The sequence below is a fragment of the Equus przewalskii genome, chromosome 20 (assembly GCF_037783145.1).
Source record: "Equus przewalskii isolate Varuska chromosome 20, EquPr2, whole genome shotgun sequence".
Taxonomy (NCBI): Eukaryota; Metazoa; Chordata; class Mammalia; order Perissodactyla; family Equidae; genus Equus; species Equus przewalskii.
Window position 1 is genome coordinate 13,654,184 of NC_091850.1, and position 12,203 is coordinate 13,666,386.

General features: G+C 41.1%; 2 protein-coding genes across 28 annotated transcripts in view; one reads left to right on the forward strand and one right to left on the reverse strand.

Moving 5' to 3' along the window:
• Positions 1 to 12,203, forward strand: part of PDE4D (phosphodiesterase 4D) — a 1,369,870-nt gene that overhangs the window by 1,311,474 nt on the left and 46,193 nt on the right. For 26 of the 27 annotated variants that reach the window (XM_070587537.1, XM_070587535.1, XM_070587543.1 and 23 more), the window contains one exon: positions 4,348 to 4,460. In XM_070587537.1, the coding sequence (XP_070443638.1) occupies positions 4,348 to 4,460 (113 nt within the window). Of the gene's footprint in view, positions 1 to 3,860; positions 4,262 to 4,347; positions 4,461 to 12,203 lie in introns of those variants that run through there. The other variant, XM_008514498.2, reaches the window with a different exon arrangement.
• On the reverse strand, positions 2,271 to 4,230 carry LOC103547348 (uncharacterized). The gene is made up of 4 exons (XM_070587680.1): positions 4,119 to 4,230; positions 3,309 to 3,697; positions 2,860 to 3,013; positions 2,271 to 2,543 (listed from the first exon to the last, which is right to left on the reverse strand). Exons 1-4 carry the CDS (start codon positions 4,228 to 4,230, stop codon positions 2,422 to 2,424), a joined length of 777 nt encoding a protein of 258 aa, XP_070443781.1. The 3' UTR covers positions 2,271 to 2,421.

The following is a 12,203-nucleotide window of genomic DNA, read 5'->3' on the forward strand; positions in this document are numbered from 1 at the left end:
AGGAGCTGTTTAGTAAAGTTTTGGTTTGGTTTTTTTTTTTTTTTTAATTTTAAGAAAAGTCTGAATCAGCTGTTATAGTTTGTATTTATTTTTTAATTAAGAGTAAGCAAATGGTATCCAAAGTAAGTGATATTTTTTTGGACCTATTCTCTTCATTTACACCAATAGGCCTGTCTAGGAATTATGACAAACCTATCCCGACCTTTAATCACTCAAGTGTTGGCAAAGAACCAACGTCTACACAGTTACACATTACGTAGAGTGGATCCTTTTACCTCAATGGTCAACATCACTGTAAGCTGTGGGTAAGGGTAATTGGCTGAACATTTCACAAGAAAGCGACCTCAACCTCCAGCTAACGGCTGTGGCTGTGAGGCGATTACTCTTTTCCTTTTCAAAGGGAAGCTGCTGCTTCAGCATCTTCTCCTAGAGCCTCTGGCACCGTTTCAGGGCATGTGTCAGGGGAACCCTTGATCGCATCACAATGACGGAAGCCAAGTGCTGGCCTGCAAGAATTGAGGACTGTTTGTTCACAGAAGCTCCTGAGCAGAAGCACCGGTGTTACATAGTACCAGGGGTGTTACATAGTTCAAGGGTGCCTTGAAGAAAACCGATGCTGCTGTAGGAGGGGATTTCCAAAGGCTCAAGCTATTTCTCAGTTGCTGTCCGATAGCCCTCTCCTAGCTTTTATGGAATTTAGCCAACAATTTCTGGCTTGGGCATCTTTCTCCCTGTAGTTCCTTGACTTGGCAAGATTTTGGACAGTTAAATAGAAGAGTTTTCATATAGTTTCAAGTAGTGCCACAGTGAATACTACTCTCTGGGGAGAAAAAGTATTTTTTTTTTAATGAATACAGTATGTGTTCTTGGTAAAATCCAAAATTAAACTAGTTCACTGTTTTTGTCCTATTCGCTGTTGATGACATTTAGGTGTGTTGTTTGGTGTGGTGACTCAATTTCCTGTAGGATAGCTGGCAATCTCACATTGAGGCTTTTTTAGCGGGATGAAAAGGTCAGTTACTCGATGTCTTAGAACATTTGGGGTTAAAATTCCCAAAAGTTAAGCTTTAATAATGATCCTGAAAAACTGTGGCTAGCCAGACTGCCCATAAACCTAGGAATTTGGAAAAAGTTGTATTAACTCTATGCTAATATCAACAATAATTCTTTATTTGAGCAACAGTTTTATAGAACAAACTGTTCTTTACTCTGTTGCTAGTAATTCTTACTTATTGGTATGTTAATGTGCTCCGGTCATTTTTTTTGCATTCTCCAGATTTATGTACAGTGCACACAGAAGTAGTTAGAACTTAAAATACATGTACATACCACATTGTGATTGTATCCAAATGCTGACTCTCAAAAAGCTAATCTATGATTTGGACATAAAGTAGATCTGAAATAAGTAGTCCCTCTTGTCACTGTACTACATTCTTAAGAGCAAGTCCTGTATTTAAGTGCATAACGTCTTGAAGTATTGAAACTTTCCTAAATTACTTCTCCACTATTACGATGAAAAAATACACACTGCAATATAATATGTGGTACTACATCCTGCTAGGTCCAAGGCCTGTATTTCTGAAAAGCTTTGAGAAGTTGGTGAGGATGGGGAGGGGATCCCTGACACTGGGAGGTCTCCCTGGGGCTCTGACTTTCGAAGAGTTGGAGTACAAGGGACAGGGACACAGAAAGCCAAGCCTCAGAGGTGTGGAGAGGGGAATCCTGGCTTCCAGATGTAACCAGTGACTGGGTGAACAAATCCTAGACACAACAGGTTATACATCTTTAACCCATTGGATGTGCTAACCATGGACAACTCTAATGACCTAAAATAAGTTAATTTCTTCTTAAAAATCCCCATATCCTTATTTTATAAAGGAGCAGGAAGGAAAAAGCAAAAAACAAAATAAAACCAGCTAGTAGATGTACTGCCATCACAACTAGGTAATGCGATATTTGCATTTGGAAGATACTTAGTAAAATGAAAATGTGTTATGGTCATAGGCTTAATTATTGTTTTGATCTTTAGGGTATGCGATTACAGGGGACTTTCTACATTACATCTTTGTGTAATGTTTCAATTTTTATAGCAAGCATGTTATTTTTTATATTCTTACAATCAGGGAAAGGCTATACAGATAAAATGTTTGACACTATCTAAAATTATCTTTAAGGTTGTTCCTTTTGTTAGGGAAAAAAGCTCCATCTTACATTTCAATTCTCCAGGCAAGATTTAAGCAGCTGTTTGTTCAACTAAAGTATATATTTACAGAGATTGGTGCAGAAAAAAAAAATAACAGAGGCAAATTTTAACCTAGCGTTCTCAAAGTGAATAGCAAACAGTTCAAGAATCCTTGATAATAAGAAGCCACGTGGCACATGTAACAAATAATTGGAAAGTTATTCTAAGTTTTACAAAATTTATATAAAAACCATCTGGAAAATCTCAGGAGCCTGAGATTCAGTCCGTGAAATTCTTTGCTGTGCCTCTGATCGTTTATGGAGCCTACACTTCAAGGGTAGAATCTCTTCTCCTCCAATACCTGTAGATTTGAAGACAAAGAAAAGGGAATTCACCAACTATCATGTAAGCTCTTCAATGTATTCTGTCTAATTGACAATAACAAAGTTTTATAAGATGGACTCTTGGGAGTTCGGCTATTTTTCTCTGCTGAAAGGCTTGCTTATCCACATGCTAATGTAGTGAATTTCTCTGCAATTGATCTGATTATGTAGAGTGCCCATGGTCCCTAGGGTCAGCTTTTGTAGATAGAACTGGCCTCCCTATGATGCCTTTGGATATGGCCTTTTCATTTTCTCATGTTTGTAGTTTATTCTCCGAGTGGTGGGTAGACATACCCTTCCAGACTTTTTCCCTTGGCATCATAAGACCATCCTGGTCTCTGATTTGCAGTTCCACAGACGAAGGGAGCACGTATGCAGGACGTGTAAACTGCCCATACCATGTGGTGCATTCACATTGCTGTTCCTTTGAGATAACTCTTAGACAATTCTGAATGAGAAAATACAGCATATTGTCAAATCTGTGAATTCTAAAGCGTTCCGACGCACAGCATTGTAGGTTTTTGTTTGCTTATTTATGCCCACCCCAAAATTTCCAAGTCTGCTACTTAACAGGGGCTGGGCTGGGCTGGGTACTGAAAGAGTCTGGTCTTAATAGAAACGCGTTTAGTCTCACCACCACCCCCTGGAGTAGGTAAATCCTAAACTCTCGGAAATGAAGCTTCAAAAACCCAAAAACCCCAAACCCCAAACCCTCAGAAACGGTTGCGCGGGTCCTAAGCAACCTCGCTGGTGCCAGCCGGCCGGCTCTCCCGCGAAACCTCGCAGGAAGCGGCGGCCGGTGGAGACGATGAGGCTCTGGCGGTCAGGGCGCCCAGGAGGGGCAGCGGCTCGGCCCGGCCAGGCGCGCGGGGACCGCGGGGGACAGGTGCGCGGGTGCGCGCGCGTGCGCGCCAGCTCCCGCGGGAGCCCCGCGGCGGGCGCTCCACGCCGGGTTTTCCGCCGCGCCCCTCGCGCAGCCCCTCGCAGCCCCACCGACACACGCGCTCGCGCCTCGCCGGCGAGGCTTCAAAGCGAGCGGCGCCCGGCTGCGCTGAGTGATGCCGCGGCGGGGCGGCGGGGCGGCCGGGGCGGCGGCGGCGGCGGCGGCGCGCCGGCTTTGGCCGTTGGGCATCTCGGTGTGAGGGCGTCTAGGAGGCCTGGGCCGCCGAGGGCCGTGAGGGGCGCGAGGGGGAGTGTTCCCGGAAAGCCGCGGCGATGGAGCCGCGCTGCGCCCGCCGCCCGCGGAGTTGAGAAAGAAAACAGGAAACGTGGTGGCCGCACAGCCGGCCGTGGCTGATTCATTCGCTTCGAGGGCAGGCTCGGCAGGCGGGGCGGCGCGGGGCCGGCACCGACCAGATCGTGCCCGGGGACCGGGCGCGCCCTCCGCGGGGCGGGCTCCGAGGCGCGCGCGCCGCCCCTTCGCCGTCCTCCCGGACTGGGACTCTCGCTCGAGCCCGCCGCACCGTCTCAAAGTCGCATCGTGGCTTTTCGGGGCTGTGTCTCCGTGTAAAAGTTGGCTGGCCGCCCCTGGCGCGCCCTGCCTGGACGCCGACCTGAGACGCCAAGCTGGAGAGCCCGTGCTTTCCCGAGCCCGGCCGCCCCGCTAGCAGAGCCCCGGCCCCGCTGGCGGTGCTCGGCTCGGCAATATGAAGGAGCAGCCCTCATGTGCGGGCACCGGGCATCCGAGCATGGCGGGGTACGGCACGATGGCCCCCTTTGAACTCGCTGGCGGCCCGGTGAAGCGCTGGAGAACTGAGTCCCCCTTTCCCTATCTCTTCGCAGAGGAGGCCTATCAGAAACTGGCCAGCGAGACCCTGGAGGAGCTGGACTGGTGTCTGGACCAGCTAGAGACCCTGCAGACCAGGCACTCCGTCAGTGAGATGGCCTCCAACAAGGTAAGCCCCGGCTGTGCTCTCACCGAGGCCCCGAGGCTGCTAATTCCCACGCTGGGGAAGCCACCAGTCCCCGTGGCCCCGGGAAATCTAGAGCTTTGCCACACTTACGGCATGTTGATGGTTCTGCTCTCTTGGAGGAGGGTTCCTGATTCTCTGCCTTCCCTCTCTTCCATTCACCCAGATAGATTAAACAATTTGCAAAAGCAACTTTGACGTAGTTTGATTGCAGTACCCCCAGGACACCGTGAGTGGGTTTTTGGGGGGAGGGGGGCGGGATTCCTAAGTGACACTTTGCCCTTGCAGCAGAAACCCAGTCTGGTCCATTGCCGTTGCATATTTAAGGGTATTCTTTGGATTCCCAGTTGGAGATAAGAGTTGCTAGAGGTCAGTGCAGTCTCTTAGATGTCACCACCTACTGCACTGAAACTCAGAAGAGTTCACTGAGCTTGGACCCTGTAACCCTCATTTATCTAGGTGTCAGGGTACCCTGTAAAAACTGAGCCTTAATATGTTCCCTCGGCCATAAGTGTCCACAGGAAACATCAGCAAAGTTGGAAGGTGCATTCTGATCATTACCTTTGTTTTCATGAATCCGAGAGAGAAAGTCCAGTTTTCTGAGGTCATTGAGTTACAGTGATGCTTCAGTGGGGCATTTGTGCCATATATGCCAAAGTGCTGGTCTTGATGGCTAAAGGACTTTTGGGAGCTGAGAAGTAGCCTTCAGCCTGACACGGCCTTAAAGCAAGGTGGAGTGTTGTCATTTTTGCTGTATTTTTTTGAAATTCCTGGGGTTTTTTTGTCTTTAGTTATGTAAGGAAATAGTTGGGATTATGTATGTTTTGAATGACTGTTTGGCTGAGGGGTTAGGAAGGGAGGTCTGTGCATGTTGGATGCAGATGGCTGAGGGATGCAGCCGGTAAGGACTGATAACTTTGTGTGGCGATTAGTAACACTTGCCTTTTGAAGATATTTCCATATTTTTGACCACCTATTTGGAAGGTCAGGAAGGCTATACCATTTTACTGTTTATCTGTGTGCCAGTATCTTTCAAGTGATGCTTTTTTTTTTAGCCTACCGTAGTTTTTGTCCCACCTGTTTTTTTCTCATGCAGTTTTTAAAAATACCATAGCGTATCAGTGACCTGATTGTCTTATCTGTTGACAGTGCTTATATAGATAGCATTGTTTTTAGGTGAAAAGTTAGCTTCAGAAATAAACAAAATAAAAGAGACTCCCCAAAGTCACTGTCTGCAGGCACTAACCTACCCATAAGCACACTGATCTCCCATTTGCACACTGGTGATCAAATCTGGGGGTTTTTTGTTGTTATTTGGGCCTCATCAAAATGACCACTTATTGCTCTCTTACTACCTGCTGTGGCATTGGGTGCCATTGTTCTCATCTGGCTACAGATTCTTAGTCGATTGATTAATTCTGTAAAATATAAATTGTTCTTTCATAATTTGATCTATAATAACAGTAGGCGTACGCCGAGTGTCTCCAGTGTCCTACATGCTGAATGGGACCATTCTGCACTGGGCCTGAGCTCTTAATTCTCTTGTCTGGTTAATTTTGTGTAGTAAAAAGAAGAGCCGAACCTGAAGGCACCTAAAGAAATGTGCAAGCATTTGTTTATGTTTTCAAGTTGATTTGACAGTACTTTTTCAGCGAAATGAACCTGACCGGTTACAGCTGCTTTGCCCTCAAATCCATGCTTTTAATGATGAGACCTGTGTTTGAATTTAAAAATTAACATGAAATCTAATAATGTATTGTAAATGATTTCAACTGTCAAGTAATTCATTTATACTTTAAGATAAAAAAAATAAAACTTTAGGTCACAATAATTGGTCAAAATGATTCCTTTCGTTTAAAGGCACCAAATAAGACGGGGATTTTTTTTTTTTTTAACCTTTATTGTGAAACAGGCCCCCAGAGTAGATTTTGAGTTAATTTACAGGTTTAGTATGGGAAGAAGGTTAATTTGGTTGAGATGAAGGCGGGGTTAAGTGAGAAAAGACTTTTTCAAAATGTAGTCATTCTAGCTGTGTTTATGTCTTGTGGTCGAAAGATTATTGACCCGACACTTATTTTTAACATTAAAAAATTTTAACTCTGCTGAAGCTGTTGCTTAAACTTTTAATGTCTCAACCATTTATTTCTCTTTTTCAACCCGTTCATTTCTAAATGAGTGCTAAGCTCCTGTGACTTTTTATAGATGAAGAGGATTAGCTTAGAAGGAAAAAAAGCTCTTGGTAAAGGTTGTAAAGTTACCCTTCTGCTTGGTGACAAGGGCACGAATAAGTCACATCCATATGAGCTGTAAACTGAGTTGGAGCAGCTGATCCGAAGTCCCCATGAGTGATGCTAAACCTGAGTCTGAACTGGAAATGTGACAGCTTGCCTCACATGTCCACTAGGTTGATACGTCTTGGCTATGAATGAATAAGTCTGAAACAGTGCTTTTAAGGCTACTAGCTTTACTACCATCCGTTCTTTTTACATGTACTTGTTTGAAACAACCAGTGTTTCCAGGTTATTCTCTTTTTGCCTTTGAAAAGTCGTGCCATTTTTCTGTTTTCTCTCTTGAGGCTTTTTTTTTTTTAAAAAAAGAATTACTGTAATAGATTAAAATAACACAAAAATACTGGTAGAAGATCAGGATTTTGAAGGGATTATATAGAGAAAGTATTGATTATGGAGATAGATTTGATTATTAGGAAGAAAGAAGTTGATTCCTCAAACTCATTTAACAAACTGGGGTAATAGATTCTTCCTCTGTTTTTAAAAATCTTACTAAAAGGAATCTCAACTATTAGCAGCTTTTAAATGATGCTTTAGCAGCAACCAGCTCCATTTCCTGATGGGTATTGTCATGTGCATAATGCTTCTGATGGTGTCCAGACAGGGAAATGAGAGACATCTTGGCCAAGGCCAACCCTGGCTGTAACACAGGTAGAATGCTTGTACCACGTAGGGTAAGAGACTCCAGATGGCGTTTAATTCGAGTGGTTAAATCTACAGCATTTACCCTCATAAGCACATTAATCTGCCTGAGATTTGTACAGATTTCCTTTGGAACCTCATTGCTCAAGTTGGGGGAGGTTTTGGTGAGGTCTCAAAGCTTTGGGAACAGGCAGACCTAAAAGTTGAATCATGGTTTTGTTCCTTATTAGCTGAGTTACATTAGAGAAGTGACTTAAAAATTTTTAGCTTCAGTTTCCTTAGCATAAGATGAGCACAATAATATCTATTTTGAAAGGTCAGTGGAAGAGTTGGAAAGAATATATATAAAACGGCTAGCTAATGAATAGTTCCTGACAATAGTAGGCACTTATCCCCTTGTAATTGGTATTATTATGTGAGGTTTTAAGTCAAACTTCATTGGTTGTCTACTTGACTATGTTTTTTTACCATTCAGTTGTATTTTATGCTTAACATTTTCAGTTTCATGGATCTTTATAATATAATTCTTAAACAGCTATCTTAATGCACATTTCTATATTATAAAAAAATTATATTTACACTTTTTTGGTATAATATAAACATAAACATTTTGAAGTTCTAATTAGAAGTTCAATCTTTTCTTAAATTCCAGTTCCAGAATTTCAGACAGACGAGCTAAACGCTTTTTCTGTTTTACTCTAAAACTGAAAACACAGTACTCATTAATCTTTAGGAAATATTAAATATAATGTGAGATTGGTGGACATATTTCCATCCTTTTGTACAGATTTTGCAAAGCTAAAATGCCTTTTTAGACTATTTTTAAGGCAGAATAATTTCACGGTGTTGTTGGTTACCCTTCCCTTATGGAAAGTAAGGTGAGGACATGAGGAGGGCAGGCCAGAAGTCTAAGCCTCAGGGCTTTCAAAGATTATGCTGTGGAACCCTGCATCTTTATCCTCTTACAACTTAATAATGCACATTTTACCAGGCCTTCAATAGAAAGTGCTGTGATCTTGAAGGAGAAAATGAAATCATTTTGACTTCCCCCCAAAATATACCACTATAAAAATGTATTTTGTTTCTTCTCCGTAATTTTGGGGCAGTTCCAAAATTCCCAACACCATTTTGGTGTTGCTGGAAACTAGCGTGCTTCGAGCTAAAGTCTGTCTGAAAGTTAGGATTCAAGCATGCTTTGAAGAGACTTAAGGTTTTTCTTAAGTTCATTCCAGAAGTACCTATTCCAGCTTTGCCGTTGTAGTCATGACTTCTTTATGAATTTGTCTGTTTGGTTTTGAAAAACCTCTCTATCATAAATTGAGTTGCTTCTCTGGGGTGCTTTGTCTGGGTGTTCTCGCTGTCTGCTCCCCCTGCTGCTTTTTGGCTGTCAGTGCATACAGAACATATACTAGAGCTTTTTGTGACTGTTTACACATTTTCTTCTGGGCAAGAAGGGTATTGGAATGAACATAGAGTGTTCATAAAAGTGGCTAAATCTTAAGATATTTCAGCATTACTGAGTATATGATAACTTTCAGAACAGAAATAAATATTTAACTTTTGCTAAGAAAGAAGCTGAAGTTAGGTGGAAAAGGAATTTTAATTTTATGGAGAGCAAATAGCAATTAACAATCGTTTTCTACATGAAAATATTAAAAATTATTGACATATAGTCATAAGAGAATTGTAAAGAGTTAACCAACATGCCTAAAGGAACACTTTAAATTTTAAAAGAAAATGTCTCCTGTAACTATAGAAACTCAACTTATTGATGTTTTGAGTTTGCTCTCTGCTTTTTCATCCGCTTAATGAAAGTAGATTTGTAAAGATTTATGTAGTTGACATATAGAGCCTTAAAGTTAAAATGAAGGATTGGGAATGCTTGTTTTTATGATCACTATTAGAAAAAAATGCTTTCTTTGCTTTTATTTTAAGTAATAATAAAAAGAGAGAAACACTTTTAACAGACATTTTTATATTTCATTGAATAGTAAAGCCCTTGATTTTAACTTAATAAAATAGTACGATTAAAGCAAATCTTAATTTGTCTCTATTGTCATCAACTCAGTTCCCATATCAGTATTTAGTGGCAGTAACTTAAATATCCGTAACATTTAATTATCAAAACTTCTAATTTTTGTGATTCAATAAATTAGTCATTACCAGAGAAATTCCTTTCAGTTATTACATTTTGATTCACGTATGGGATAGCAGTGACTTCTGTCTCAGAGCTTTATGAACTATGTCCTTCTTGTTAAATTTCAAAACAAAAGGCTTGGTCAAGATAAAATAGTACTTTTCCCAATGTTATGGAGAGATTGAACAAACTTTTTTTTCCCCAGATAGCAAGAATGATGGATAATGCTTTTGTTCAATTTAAGAAGACTTCTATGATAGTCACAAAGATTGTAGCTATTACTAAAGATACACATATGTGGCAGATGTGAAATGCTGATAATGTCATGGTTTTCAATTGATCTGTCCATAAAATATGTAGAATCAGATTTTCTCTTTTTCAGAAAGAACTGACCCTTTAAAATGCAAATAGCTGAGGTTGATTTGTGAGGGCATAGCTCTGCCAGGGCCGTGGTGCTGTACCTGGCTATTTGTTATGATGATTTAGCTGGCACTCTTAGTCTGAGATCTTTCTGGGAAATAGAGAGATGGGTAGTCCTTTATTTTAATATTCACACTAGCTTTAAAAGACATTTTCTTTTATTCCCTGTCACAGGGATCGAGGGGTGAGCCTTAGTGTTTGCTTAAACAACCAACAATTCTGCTGTGTTCATTAGGAAATTAAATTGGATTAACGACTGCAGTGATGATAGGCTTATTACACTTTCTACATCTCTTTAATGAAATATTTTTCTTCATTATTATTGTTTAGTGTTCTGGGCTTTTTGCTGTTGTTTTGCTGTACTTTGTGTGTGATGAGGATGAGTGAAGTTTGCTCCCTGGCCTGGCATGTACACCAGTGATACTTATGGCAGCTTTGTAGGGTGGAAAGAACATCGATGTTTTTTGTCAGTTGGCTTCAAATTCCAGCTCTTCTTCTTATCTAATATTTTGGGCAATATGCCTCACTTCTCAGAATTTCAAATTTTTCATTTATAAATGGGGATAATAAAGAGGAAAATAAAATTGAAAGGTTGTTGGGAGCATTAGATATAATGTATAGAAAGCTCAGTTTGGTGCGTAACACATACTGGGTGCTCAATACATGATGTGTAATTTCTTCTTTGTCTACCATATATTGGAAAAGAGAGATTAAGAAAAACCATGTGTCATATACTCCTCGCAATGTAAGACCATAATATTTCTTAGAAGAAAAACGTGAGCTTTCTATTCTGTAACTAATAACAATCTAAATTAGTGTTGCTCAGACTTCCTGTTTACATTCATAATTGTTATATATTGAATATTTTTATTTAAAGCATTTCTATTTTAAATGTCAATACCCACCTGAGTGCCTCATCTAATACATAACAAAATGAGAAAATGTCCATCCATGCCACCTTAAAGCATTTTGCTTAGAACTCACAGACACTGGGCATGCTTGTGGATATACTAGTCTAAATCGGCATCAAGAACAATTTTTGGAGTCATTTTTGGTTAGAAAGATGTTTGTTTTAAACAACCTGTGGTTTTCCTTCTCTGCCATTAATGGGATCTCCCCACTAGAGGAGAAAATGCCAGATTTCATCAGCAGAAATCTTCCGTTCATTAGACATTCGTTCTTCAGGCAGAATGGTCTGTGGATTTAGAGGTCTCTCCTGGAGCCAGACTACCTGGTTTGGATTCACTCTCTCTGCCTTTTACTGGGTGTAAATTAAACGACTTACCTTCTGGGCCTCAGTTTCCTCGTCTGTTGAATAGTTGCTGTGATTTGATGAATTAAAAGATGGGAATTGTCTAGACAGAGTCAGGAACACAGTGCGTGCTCAGTAAGGTGAAGTCCTTTATTTCCGTCTATTAGGGAATATCATGTTTCTTTTCTCATTTTGTGGGGTGAGGGTTGGAGAAAGGTATTTGCCATCCTGAAACCTGTGCTTCCAGTGAGCTTTTCAGAGGGAATGGTGGCCTGATGACATCGATGCTAACCAAATAGGACTGACTGTTGGACGGTTTCACTTGCTCTTCTTCCCATCAGTGACTTTTCAAGGAGTTTACCTTTTGTTTCTCTGTGTGATTTTATAGTATAGCCCATCAAACTGCCCTGAGCTTTTGTCAGAATATCTAAAACTCTTTGAGCTATTTGTAGCAGAAATACATAAAGCAGTAGAGAATAGTCTAGCCAGTTTTTTTCATAAATGAAACCTGTTAATTCTGTGCATGAGACTGAAAATAACCTAGGCACAGAATCTCTTAATATAATTTAAAATTAAGAAACGTGTATTAAGCACATAGCATCCCATTACATCTCTCACCATCTTAACTATCTAGTATATACACAAATATTTGCTTGCTCTGTCAGCTGAGAGGGCCTAAAGCAATGACACCCCAGTAGCAATGAACACCTCTGGCACCCTCATCTTGGTTTCTAATACCATTCTCCAACCAAAGGAACCAGGATTCCTTGGAGAAATAGCTGATTCTAGAACTGGGACAGGAAATGAGGCTGGACCATGTTGTAGTACCAGAAAGTAAGGAAGTCCTCAAACATTGATGGGAACATCACAAAGGAACACAGGAGCAAACTGAAAGAGCTCCCAATTACCAAAGCTGGAACTGTTTGATCAAGAAAATAAACGAGTATTGGGATATAACCTAAAGTATAAACTATAAATATCCATGAGTT

What these genes read in the sequence shown, in the direction of transcription:
- LOC103547348 (XM_070587680.1), bottom strand. Translation starts at nt 4,230, where the DNA reads ATGAGGGCTGCTCCTTCATATTGCCGAGCCGAGCACCGCCAGCGGGGC. An exon ending in TCTCCAGCTTGGCGTCTCAG is followed by an intron (nt 3,698 to 4,118) that starts GTCGGCGTCCAG and finishes CCTCACACCGAG; the next exon opens with ATGCCCAACGGCCAAAGCCG. An exon ending in AAGGGAAAAAGTCTGGAAGG is followed by an intron (nt 2,544 to 2,859) that starts GTATGTCTACCC and finishes TCAAATCTACAG; the next exon opens with GTATTGGAGGAGAAGAGATT.